This window comes from Periplaneta americana, chromosome 9 (assembly GCF_040183065.1).
Source record: "Periplaneta americana isolate PAMFEO1 chromosome 9, P.americana_PAMFEO1_priV1, whole genome shotgun sequence".
In the NCBI taxonomy this organism is placed as follows: domain Eukaryota; kingdom Metazoa; phylum Arthropoda; class Insecta; order Blattodea; family Blattidae; genus Periplaneta; species Periplaneta americana.
Window position 1 is genome coordinate 94,142,081 of NC_091125.1, and position 13,953 is coordinate 94,156,033.

At 40.1% G+C, this 13,953-nt stretch overlaps 1 protein-coding gene across 1 annotated transcript in view; it reads right to left on the reverse strand.

The window, feature by feature from the left end:
• LOC138706261 (fatty acyl-CoA reductase wat-like) overlaps positions 1–12,387 on the reverse strand; it is a 102,083-nt gene extending 89,696 nt beyond the window's left edge. The window contains exon 1 of the mRNA XM_069835340.1: positions 12,137–12,387. Coding sequence (XP_069691441.1) covers positions 12,137–12,168 — 32 coding nt within the window. The 5' untranslated portion in view covers positions 12,169–12,387. The remainder of the gene's footprint in view (positions 1–12,136) is intronic.
• Between the last annotated feature and the right edge of the window lie 1,566 nt (positions 12,388–13,953).

Below are 13,953 nucleotides of genomic sequence, written 5' to 3' on the forward strand. Positions count from 1 at the left end.
ACGAAGCGTGGCGGTCTCGTCTACAAGGATGCGTGCAGAATAAGGAAGTGGCTTTTCGGGTATGGAATGAACGCGAGTTTACTAAATTCGAAGACTATCAAAATTACTATCTCAGGTTGGACGTCCTACTGCTAGCGGACATGTTCGAACAATTCCGTCGCAACGCCTTCTGGGCGTATCGTATGGATCTCGTATATTTTCAGGGCGCATCGTTTTATACATGGCATAACGCCATATTGCGTAGCAGGGGACTGTTAAAAATTGTACGGGATGAATATTTATATAGACTGATACAAAAACAGATTCGTGGCGGCGTTTCGCAATGCTGTAGAAGTGCAGACGACACGGGCTGGTTACCGATCCGCAGCAAACGGAGCATATCTTGTATTTGGACGTCAACGGTCTGTATAGTAAGGTTATGACCAGGCTTCGGTCCTGGGCACAGAAACACATGAAGTTCAGAACGTACGGACGATAGTGTTGTGTTGGTCGAGTGGAGTGGGAGATAAAGAGCGCCGTTACTTCGTGTCTCAATATGTAAACAGTCTGTCACAGTACGGCACAAAATATATTTCACCCTACATACAATACATTCCTAGTGTAGACAATAAATGTCTACCATTAAAGTATTAACGTGAGTTGTAACCTTCAATCAGGTGTCCCTACGCCGAAGCCTGTTACACGTACCGCAACCAAGCAGCAATACACACAACGGTAATGCACATTACGGACCCAACTGTGCTGTTGCAGTCGGGTGACTGCACACGCGTCATGACGTCATTTATACTCCGTGTACTCTAAACTTAATACTGGTTACTCTGTGTCCCTAGGCCGAAACCTGGTTATGACTTATAAACTGCCGGTGGAATTATTTACTGAGCTGCAGTTTCTGCCCGAGAACTGGATTTCATGGTCGCAAGACGGCGAGCGCGCATTTCTTCGTAGACCTGACCTATCCCACGAGATTTTATAAGTGGAACAAGAATTTTCCCCTTGCCCCTCACCACTACGAAACAAGATGTGTGCAACGTTGCTACCAAAGGAAGAATTCCTCCTACATAATCTGGCGTTGAGATATTACATGGAGCTGGGATTGCAAATAGAAACGGTGCACAGAGTGTGGGTATTCCGACACGGCTGGCGTTTTACGGGAATACGTACAGAGCAATATCAACAATCGGAAAGTGCATAGTGACAGCAAACCACTGTCAGAAACTTACAAATTAATGTCGAACAGCCTATTCGGAAAAATCGTTGGGAATCCGTTTCGATATCGTAAGATCACCGTACGCAAGGCGTGCGATATGGGCCCGTTCGGTCGTAGAAACGCATTCTTGACGGAGGTAAAAAATTTCCTGGAAGTGGACGAAACCTCGCACAACAGAGTACACCTAAATAAACCGATCCAGATAGGATTTTCTATGCTAGAACTGGCCAAACTGGAGGTGTATCGTTTTTACTGAGCACTACAAACCAAATTTGGTAAGATTATGCAGCTTCTTTACTACGATACGGATTCCCTCGTACTGTTCTTCGTACGGTCGCCAACTCATCCGTTGCGGGTGATGGTAGAAGACCCTGCGATTCTACCCCTTCTGGACTTTGAAAAGACACCCGAAAATTATGTCATTAAGATGTATGGTACTCACAAAAAACCTGGTTTATGGGCGGACGAGGTCAACTACAGACGTATCGTGGAACTTGTGGGTCAAAGAGCAAAGACGTACGCCGTACGTTTCGGAGAGGGAGACTCTCAAATTAAGAACAAGGGCGTTACGGCCGCTTCTCTCGTAGAGGATACGGAACGACGCATATCCTTTGAAGACTATAAAAAGTGTCTATTTGAAAATGAACCGTTGTATGTACAACAGTATCTCATCCACTCCACAAAACACTCTTTATAGTACCAGGTAAAGGGAATTGGCACTGATTTCAGAGGACATGAAGAGGAAGGTGTGGCGGATAGGACAAGAACATTACCTCACGGTTATCATGAAGAAGAACAAGAACAGTGATATGTACAGTAAATTCTATTTTATTCATGTATACAATAAAAAATATATATATATATATATATATATATATATATATATATTGCAACTTTTATACAACAATGTGACTTTTATTTCTAACTCTAACCACACACCCGTCAACAATGGGTATTCCACTCAACACAACAACACAATAGTCGTTATTGCACTCCACACGACAATGACAATACTAGAGTATAATAATTGAGAACAATAATGTAGGCCTACTCCTAATTTCAACCAATGTTCACTAAGTACTAAGTGCAGAACAAAACTGTCAGTTCTCAGTTCACAGTTCGTTCGCCTTGGCTAGTTCTTCTAGCTCACTCACTCAAGTTCACTGTACGTCGAACCCAAGACCACCCAGATACAGTTCTCTACATATCGAACCCAAGCCTCTGGATACGTCGCACTTGCCTGGATACTGCCACAGTTACAGACTCACTTAAGTTCACTGCACAGCGAACCCGGTCTTCCGGTTACGGTCCACGGCACGTCGAACCCCGGTCTCGAAGGCTGGTTTCCTTGCTCACTCAAAGACTCACGTGTAGACTGACTTCGGAAGACTTACTCAAGATCACTGCACATCGAACTCAAAATATGAAAGCTGGCTGAAGGATAGCTCACTCTCTCGCTACTCACTGACTTCCGTCGGCACTCAAGGTGTTTCTCGTATTTATTTACCACGATCGTCTAGAATGTTCTGCGTCGCAAAGCATCTGGACCTCCACAACAATCTGTCTCCAGACGTTTCCCCTGCTCTCTCCGCCGCGCTGTCCCGTAGCCTTATTTCCCCTCGCTTTGCGCCGCGCCCCAGCGCCCACCGAAGCTCGAGCATCTCCTCCCCGAGCCTTCCCTTCCGCTGGACACTCGCGTACACTCCCGAGGCAACCAGACACGACTAGAATGTTCCAGATGGGTGCTACAATATATATAAAATAAATTACATGATTATGTGAGAAATTGTAGTTTTGACTCTGCATCACTATAACTCTTTACCCCTCCTCTTAACGCAACTATTCCACGCAAATGTGCCATGTTCAGGAGAGCCATAGCAGAAATTTCCTCGTCTCGAAAAATGAACGAGACCTGAAAAGTCTGTTCGACCATGCACGACGCACGTTGTTTCATGAAGGACTCATTCGATTTGTGTATGGGAACCATGGTGGAAAAATGATGCTGCAATGGATTGTATTGCGTCTGTAGCCACTGGGCGCCGAGTGCAGCATTCTTTCGTTACATTTTAGGATTACAAGAAGTGGACCACGGGGTGAAGCCTACCTTCCGCAGTGTTAATTGGATCTCTTTTTCTACAACTTTCACAGTAAAGTAGGGGAAGGGGGTGGGAATCAGTGTATCTATCGAGTCGGGATAAAATACGTCGCCCTCCACATTCGTTTCGACGTCGTGTTCTACTACATCCGACGCCCCCACGATCTCAATCTTATCTAAATTCTTATATTTCGAGATAGCCCGCGATTTTCCACTGTCCACGTATGTCATCCCTTCCTTGTCACCCGTCTCAACCACGTACGCGTAGGTTAGTTCTGTCCCACGCTCTCTCCTCGTCGGTGGAGGCGGCATTGAACAATTCATATTTTTGAGATTCGAGATCGTTTAATATATAGCCCTGATACATTTTGTTCCTATTCATAAGATTGCAGTGAATATTGGAACTTACACCGTAATTACTGACTGTCTCGAAATCCTCGGTGTTCATTATTTGCACCATTTGCTTCTTCTTGTTCATCCCTACCAATTCGCTATATTTTATCCCCTTTATATCACTTTTATTTGAAAAATTATATCCCGTGGTTACAAAGTTCTTTCGCACATAATGAATAGCTTTGCTTTGTTGCACAAAGGACGACATTTCAGTGGGAGTAGTGCCCCTTATCTGTAGTTCAACGGTCAATATTATAAAATTACTGATTTTCACGTGGGCTTATGTATGCGATAACCTAGACAATACGGCATGATTTGCTAGTCACATTCAGCATCTTGTCCAAGACTGGCAAGAGAGTGATCGTTATAGGTAGGGTACTGAGCGAAGAGTCGATTTCCTCCCACGAAAGATGCACAAAATTAAATGTCACATATAATGAAGGATGAGTGGAATGGAGAAAAATTCTCTCCGGCACCGGGATTTGAACCCGGATTTTCAGCTCTACCCAAGAGGCGGAACTTAAACTGAGAGGATTCAATCCGACATCGGGAAGGGAATTCGGTGTGGCTGAGTGGATAGAGCATCAGCACTTAGAGCTGAAAACCCGGGTTCAAATCCCGGTGCCGGAGAGAATTTTTCTCTGTTCCACTCATCCTTCATCATATGATGACGCAGAATTTCTGCACGGAAATATCATATCTACTTTGGTACACCGTAATAATGAATGTCACATGTTCGTATGGCAAGGGTCGTGGCACCGGTGATATACTTTGCCCTGGAGGGATACCATGTTGACCCGAATTGCCGGTCCCTCCACTGCTGTCCGCCCCTCGTGGCAACGTACAGCCTCCTCTCCTGCTACTGTCGGTGACTCAGGAGAAGACGAGAGCGGACTGAGGAGGAAGGTATGTGAACAGATAACGTACGACAACACGTCATTATTTGTATTGCAGTAAGCGGAAACATTAGATCCCCTGTTCAACTTAGCTTTAATTTCCATACGCATTGTTACTCACATTTCCTGTACGAGTAATAACCTGGCTACTGGGATGCTTATCTGAGCGATTTTTATAATAATCAACAGAGATAGTCAAGAAGGTCACATTCTTTCCGCTCGTCTTCTCCCGAGTAACGAACAGTACGTCGGTTTCATCTTGCGTCTCCATGTACGTGGCCGGAGGTGTCTCGTATGGGTTGCTTAGAGTACGAGACCTCTTACGAGAGAATGTACCTCCCGTGCGCAACATTATAGATCCCTGTAGATAAATAAGATCCAATCAGCAACCTGTGCAGATGTAATATACGTACCACATGTAAAGGGTTCTGTAAACTCGTATACTATTAACCTATTACGCAATGCACATTCGTCGACAGGACTTATGTAGATATCCTTTACCTAGTCTCTCGTGATTGCCAGTCATAAGTATTGGGGTACGACAGAGATCCTGTCGGGACATGAACTTTTTGCCTAACTGTACCAAAGCGCCTGCCAAAATATTTTTCATATCATCGCAGGTGCCCTCTGTAAGAAACGGTTCTTCTAATAAAATCAAAGATTTGTTTACAAAATTTTCGTATGTGAATTCTGATTGGCTATTCACACATGTCGCATAACCTGTTATAAAGTGGTGGGCAATGCTCTGGGCTGTAAAACTCTTTCCAGAATTGGAAGGTCCAAGGAGGAACAGACAGTTGATCTTCTTTTCCTCGCAATTATGTACTTTCTCAAGGTCGCGGACATAAGCATTAGGAACAATATGATTTCGAATAAACAATTGACTAATTGCGTCTCTGCTGTGGCTGGTTCCATCTTTGGCACAATCCAATAGGTATCCAAACCTACCCTCTCTTTCTATTGATAATCGTTTCTTTACATAGATAGATATACAGGTATTAATTTGATTACACAACAAATAGTTACTAGGAAATTTATTTACTAACACTTCGCCGTGTACGACGTTGCCCGATATTTAGTTATGAACTGATTTGAAAGCTCGCAACCTCTTATTTGGTGGAGTCCCGAGCCGAAATCCACATTGCTGCTGCTCGTCCTCGATGAAGAAAGTGCTGCTGGCGCTTCCTCCAGGTTGCTGACTCTTGCTGGGCGAGGTGGTGTACACGTTCCCTCTGGCAACAAGCTGAAGGACTCTGGCCGCCTCCTTCTCTGATAGGTGGAGGCTGACCGGTACAATCCGCAGCAGCTCCCTTTATTCGCCAAATCTTTCGGCGAGATTCTCCAACTTGATGGAATACGGTAACTTTAGTACCTTTGAGTTTCCCTCGCGGCGTTCGAATGTCGTGTTGCCAGCTATGAAAATTCCTTTGGGCAGTATGTGTAGATCGTCGACCGGAAGTTCCGAAGAGTCGACTGACTGTATTAGGGTACGTACACGTTGGAGCAACGATAAACGATAAAAGAAATGACCTAGCAACGCTTTGGTATTATGAAAGAATCAAGTGTTCATATCGGAGCAACGAGAACGTGGGGAGCGAAATTTTGATCTATCAGTAGAAGATATTCTATACATCCACTTAATGAAAGAAGATAAATAGGAAACTTCAGCTGCTAGGTTCAAGGTTAATATAACTTAAATTCGTACAAAATTGAACCCGTTTCTCATCCCAAAGCTAGTATAGATTCATTGTGTTCTGATTGGTTCTTGTGATCACGAATAAATACATAACAGATGAATTTGTCAATATCCATGATAATTAATTTAATATGCCGAAATAATAATAAGGCGATTAATATTCGGATATATTGATAATATTACAGATTAATATTATCTTAATCAGAGATCATATGAACGACAGGAGCGAAAGAAATGGAATTTTCTTTTCGTCGCTTTTGTCGTTTATCTTCGCTTTTATCGTTACTCCAATATACACACCTCAATGACAATACATGCTTCAATTCTCTCTGATATAGCATCGCTGCCTCTTTTATCGTTTATCGTCGCTCTATCGTGTACGCACCCTTAGCCAGGCGGATGGTGTTGATAGAGCCGACATCGGCACAAGTGTGACACTCACTACTAGAGGTGGGGAAAAATAACGTAACGGTTATTTTGGAACGGTTCCTCGTTTGGAACCGTTTCAAAAAGTAACAGCGCCTTGGAATACTACGTTCCAAAATAACACTGTTGTTCTGAGCTAGTATGAAATACTTGCGGTTACAAAATAGTCGTTTCATTTTGGAACTATATTATGACAACGCCTGTTCCACAGAACGGAACATGTTAGGTACTATTGAAATCAATGACGCCAACTTCTGGAAAACAGTGGGTGGGCTCAAACATTTGAGGTATAAGTTAAATAAATCTCATAACACGACAAATTATTGGATGGGCTCGGATCCCACGAGCCCATATAAGTTGGCGCCACTGTTTGAAAGCAGAATTGGAAATCCTTTCGTCGTACTGAAATAAATGTTGAAAACTAAAGTAAAAGATAAATAGTAAAGATACGAAGATCATCTTTCAAAAATGTACACATTATCTTGGAACTGATGTTACTGAGTATAGGATTCTATCAGATAACATAATGTCTGTATTATAGTAACTACATTGTGAATTTTATCAAGGGAGATGAAAATATATAGGTTATGTTTTATTTCCAAATATTTTACAATTTTAGTTTCAGTACCAATTCTTGAAATTAAACTAAAATCTGTTGAAGCATGACTATTGTTAAAGTTCTTTTATTTAAAAAAAAAAGTATAACGGTAAATTTTCATATTTCACTACAATGAGATTATTACTCTTCATTACGGTATTAGTATGAATTTTAGCACGGCCGAAATGAAGCCGAAGCCTTTATTTACTAATTTTTGAAGAAATTGACCTTCAGCTAAGGAGAAGAGGAAGAATAGGTTAGGTTTTATTTACCATTGCGATCCACTTCGATTTCGTGACGAATTTACAAATAATTTAAAATTACATTACATTTCCTACTTCGAACAAATCTGATCTACGAATGCAATTTAGCATTAGAAAAGATTTCATTTCCACGAATTCACATCTCGACTCATTATGACATCATACTGCATCACATGGCATACAGGGAGTAAATGATCATTTAGCATCCTAAATACCACTGTTATATTACATACTAGTCGTACGTACGTACATGTTCCTAAATACCACTGTTACATTACATACTACCAGTTATACAAAATACTTGCAGTTCCAAAATACTTGCTGTTACAAAATACTCGATGTTATGGAACTACATTATGAGTTATGACTATAAAATAACGTAACGGCCTGTTCCAAAACACCACTGTTACATTACATTCTAGTAGTATTGTACAGTTCCAAAATACTTGCTGTTACAAAATACTGTACTCGTTCACAAATTGGATTGGACTGTTCAATGCTACTCTACACCTCGCTTGTACGACCTCTTTTAACTTATGCAGCGCCAGTGTGGGGGACTGCAAATAAGACACACATGCATCGCCTACAAGTTCTCCAGAACAAGTTCCTGCGTACTGCAACAAATGCCCCCTGGTTTGTAAGAAATCAACAACTGCATCAAGAATTGGGAATTCTTCCACTAGAACAGTACATCCATTCAATGTCAAAATCTTTCTTCAACAAACTTCCTGATGTTCCTGGAGCTGTGACATATAACATTGGAGCAAGATCTTGTCAGCCATCTCGACTTAAAAGGAAACTCCCTCAAGACATCCTTCTTAGTGATACTGACAACTCTTCATAAATTTAACACAGAAAATCATCATATTTTTATTCACATAATTCATTAATTAGAGGAGCCTTTAGAGCCAACCTCAGCATGATAATCTGCATGTGATATTCCATAATTTAACAGTGGTCTGTATAGCAAGTTTGCTGGTCGACCAATATTAAACATTATAAAAAAAAAATACCGTACTCGATGTTATGGAACTACATTATGACAACCGTTGCTTACGAGACTCGTAACACCTGTTTCACAGAACGGAATATCTTTGGCACTGCAGTATTGTCAATTTAGCGACTTTGCCACTAGAACTGGCTACTTTTAACAATTTTCAGGGACAAAATCAATACCAACTTTTAATCCTGAACTGGCGTCGTGCATAAATATAACGTAACTGGTATCGTGGACTCGTGGTGCCAATACTGTCAGTATGACTTCTGGATTTTCTTATGGCCTTCGACCTATATACTTTTGCCTTTTTTACCCAAATGTTTGCATAAACTACTTTGACTAAGGAGTTTTAACATAAATAAATAAATAAATAAATGGTGTCATACGCTTCGCAGAATGACAGAACTGAATTTAGGGACTTGACTCTGGAGATGTTTCGTGCATTCCTGGTGTGTTTTATTTTGGTGCAGTTTCCAAATTAAATTAAATTATATATATATATATATATATATATATATATAATGTAAAGATTAATTTCTGATCCTACAGAATTTATCTGTTATGGTAACAACATGGAGTCAGGCCACAAAGGGAAAAACACTGGAGGAGAGGGATTCGATCCGGTCGTACTGTTATTTGGAACCTAGTATTTTCATGGAACTGTTACGAGAAAATAAAAACTTTTCCCATCTCTACTCGGTACAGTTGCATCAGCTTTTATACTGCAACGGTGACGTCAAACTGCATGTACGAACATGTATAAACATGTAGAACATGTTGAAACCTGTTTATACAAGGTCAACAAGAAAGTGCATGTTTCCGCGAAACTTGTTTGCAAGGCCAGTTTCACGACGTCTCACAGTCGCCAACCCGGCCGAATACCAATATATTAGGGCTAAAGCAAGGAGATGCAGTATAGCCTTTACTTTTTAATTTTGCTCTATAATATGCCATTAGGAAAGTCCAGGATAACAAAGAGGGTTTGGAATTGAATGGGTTACATCAGCTGCTCCTCTATGCGGATGACGTGAATATGTTAGGAGAAAATTCACTAATTATTAGGGAAAACACGGGAATTTTACTTGAAATAAATAAAGAGAGAGGTTTGCAAGTAAATCCCGAAAAGACAAAGTATATTATTATGTCTCGTGACCAGAATATTGTACGAAATGAAAATTTAAAAATTGGAAATTTACCCTTTGAAGAGTTGGAAAAATTCAAATATCTTGGTGCAACAGTAACAAATATAAATTGCACTCGGGAGGAAATTAAACTCAGAAAAAAATATGGGAAATGCGTGTTATTATTCGGTTGAGAAGCTATTGTCATCCAGTCTGCTCTCAAAATACCTGAAAGCTAGGATTTATAAAACAGTTATGTTACCGGTTGTTCTGTATGGTTGTGAAATCTGGACTCTCACTTTGAGAGAGGAACAGAGGTTAAGGGTGTTTGAGAATAAGGTGCTTCGGAAAATATTTGGAGCTAAGAGGGATGAAGTTACAGGAGAATGGAGAAAGTTATACAACACACAACTGCACGCATTGTACCTGACATGATGAGGAACATTAAATTCAGACGTTTGAGATTGGCAGGGCATGTATAGGCGAATCCAAAAATGCATATAGTGTGTTAGAAGGAAGACCGGAGAGAAAAATACCTTTGGGGAGGCCGAGACGTAGATGGGAGGATAATATTAAAATGGATTTGAGGGAGGTGGGATATGATGGTACAGACTGGATTAATGTTTCTCACGATAGAGACCGATGGCGGGCTTATGTGAGTGCGGCAATCAACCTCCGGATTTCTTAAAAGCCATGAGTAGACTTCGTTGAATTGCCACATGCAGCATGCAAACAAGTTGCCGATGTACAGTAGTATAGAGGAGGTGAGCGTCCGCTCAGTCTCGTAGTATAAGCAGTTCATGTTAAGAGTTGTGACCGGTCCAAACAGATAGCGCAGCTACAGCTAATGTATACCTATGTAAGCACTTGTTTTTGCATTACTGTGGTTGAAATAGTTAAAGCTTAACATTTGTTCAGTGCAGACAATAATTCAATCAAACATACTACAATGAGAGTGTTGCTGTTCCAAATAATTGCCCCTAGAATACCTTTACCTCCGCAGCCAGTCTTGACCCGTTGAGGAACGTGGTTGGATGCTGTTAATTATTACGCAGAACATTACGGCAAAATAATGGAGTTAATTGATGCATTGGATAACACAGATAGTTCGCTGTTGCAGCTGTAAAATCATTGCCTTCTGAGCAGCTATTGGAAGATATTCTGTTCATTGATTCTAATTTCAAAATCGTGTCCAAAAGCATCATCCTGTTAGAATCGTCTAAACTACAACTCTCAGAAGCCCTTAATATAATGGATAAAGTGTCACAAACAGTTGTCCAAAATAACAATTCACTAATCTCAGAAAAATTGAAATGTAAGTTGAGAAACATTATTGCTAAAATTCTGCCTATTCACAACTTCGTATTATAAATGATGTACTATCAGGTCACGACAAGACATCTGAAGTTGGTGTACTAAAAAGTAGTGACTTTCTGTTCTTCAAATATGTACGTATTACTTCGTGTGATGTTTAACGTACATTTTCCCAAAATAAAAACTGTTTAAGTAACCATCGGAGGAGGTTACTTTGCAGTCGCTCAAAATATACGTAACTCTTCACTGCAATGCACATATTCAAGGATGATGTATCTTACATTAAATTTTAAGAGTTAATATATCTCACTATAAAATAATTGTGTATTTACATATTTCGACATTTCCTATTTCAATGATCATTCATTATATTTCTTCAGTGCAGGATACAGGTTTTATTGTAACCGCAGTATACTGCTCAGTGTTTACATTAGAGGCATACACTATGCTTTGCACTTCCCCTTCTCATACAGTCTATACCGCGTGCGCAGTAAACTTTGCGATTCTCGTGGCAATTCCACGAAGTCTAGCTATGAGTAATAAATAATTTGTCTCAGTTTACAATTATACATACCGTTCATTCAAAAATATATCACGATTTAAAAAAATGGATCTCATAATAGGTGCTTTTATCTTAACGTATATGAACATGACTAAATGATGCTTCAAATCAAATAACCTTATAAGCAAGCGAAATATAGTGCAATATACCTACTGAAACTGAAACTGAAACTGAAACTATGAGATAAGTACATTTTGAGTATGTTTCCTACAGCTATCGCAGCAAAGTTGTTTCAACTTATGTCTCTAGTGAAATTCGTGGAGATAGTGTTAGAGCTCTGCGTTGAAACTATAAAACTATTTCCAACTAAAGTCTGAAGTAAACGTAAACAAAACCTAAATGTATTACTCCGCAATCGCAAGCTAGTTACCAAAGCAGCCACCACTCCAGGGCGCATTATTTTCAGCAAGTGAACACTCAGGGCAGCCATCATCTGATATATTTCAGACAACATTTCAACACATTCATTAAACTAACCCGTAAAGTACTCACAGAACGTTAATAACAAGACTTGCATGATTTTAACAAAGTTAAAATGTTATTAATATAATAATTAGATTCTACTTACGTCAGTGTGTGAACTCGTATACCATTAACCATTTCTTGATAGCGGCTCTATCCCCTCCATATCCGACACAACCACAACACTATAACACATGCTTCGTATACTGACTGCTTTAACAATAGGCTAATACAATAAAAAACAAAAATCACTGTCGTCTGCCACGAACAAACTGTTGCGACTGAGACATTGACTTCGACTGCAGATGGTGCGAGAAAGACGAAGTCGGGGATTCACAAAGGCATCTGTCACGTGATCAAGGCATGCATCTCTCATGTAATCGTTCTCGGAACGAACACGCGCTAGAGGCAGAGGGGAGACGCATTTTGTGCTGACAGACACGATGATTCAATAACACAGGGATATCGAAGAATCTTCATTAGATATATGCGCGTTGATATGGAAGAGTTCATTATTTCTCTACTGGAAATAGTTGATTTTCTTTTTCTGTAGATTCATTATTAAATGTTATTCTTTGAAGAGCGTAAAATTTATTATTTAATTCTATAGACATTTATTTGAGGTTGGCAACACTGAATCTCGCACTGTGTTATCAGCTGTGCTGATGTCCTTTGTGAAGCTGCAGGCAACGAGTTAGAAAGAGAGAGAGTCGTCTCTTTCTAACTCGTTGGCTGCAGGCCTAGATCATATATGTAACATATGTTACATATATGATCTAGGCTGCAGGTCACCTTGGGAGGAACTTAATGCCTATTACGCATGCGCGTTGCCATAATATATACGTTACAATTATTTATCATGCAATATCTGAAACTACTCATATAAACATATTGTTTAAATCGTAAGAAAGTGTTCTTATAAGCATATTTAATTTACCCATATTCCATGTATATTGTACATTTTATTATTTTAGAAGGAACTATTTTAATGTGAGGAAGAAGATGACAAGCATGAGCTTGGAGGCGTTGTGCGTTCAATAGCCAATCAGGAACCATTAAGCCACGTGTATTTATTTACATTTACTTCAATCTTTAGCTGAAGCATTCCCCACTTCGCCCCCTGAGGCAGAGAGTGGGCTTGAAACTGACAAGAGCAATAGAAACTGTTTACATTACAATGACAATTGAACGGGTAGAAGAGAGTTCAAAAAGAGACGTTAGAAGTCCGTTCTTTACTTGCAACAGCTTCAATTCTGTAAAATCTTTTCTTGTCATTTATGGATTCATACAGAAGTTGTATTCGCAATAATGGTTTCGCAGTCTATCAGCCAAGTTAAGTCGTTGAAATTTTCCAAGCTTTCGACTACTAACTCTGCAGTCATCTTAGAGTTATTGATGGCTTCAGAGTTAGTAGCTGAAAGCTTGGAAAACTTCAACGACTTAACTCATCTGACAGCCCGCGAAACCATTACTGCGAACCAGCCTCAAATCACACGAAAACTGTATTGTTAATGTTTGTTAACCAGAATCTAGACGGATGGACTGTGACTCTTATTTATTAGTTAATTAATAAGATGTCCCTATTTGATTATTTACGATATCCGCCGTGACTATGTGATTCGATTAGACAGTGAGCACAATCCAACCAAGATGTTCGAGATTCAATTTTCCTGCGTGAACAGTAGAATAAATTTATGTTCCGTCTGCAGGACTGGATCTGTTTGTCCATTGTCTTGTGATTGTCCTGTGATTTGTCAATGGTAGCCCTGCAGCCCATGACTAACTAGAACCGCATATATGACGTCATATCTAGTGTACGATCAAACGTACCTCCCTCCCCTATCCGCAGTGATGTGTCAGTAGGACAAAATGGGAGGTTAAGCGGAAAAAGAAATTTACAATGATGATCGCTGGTGTCGATCA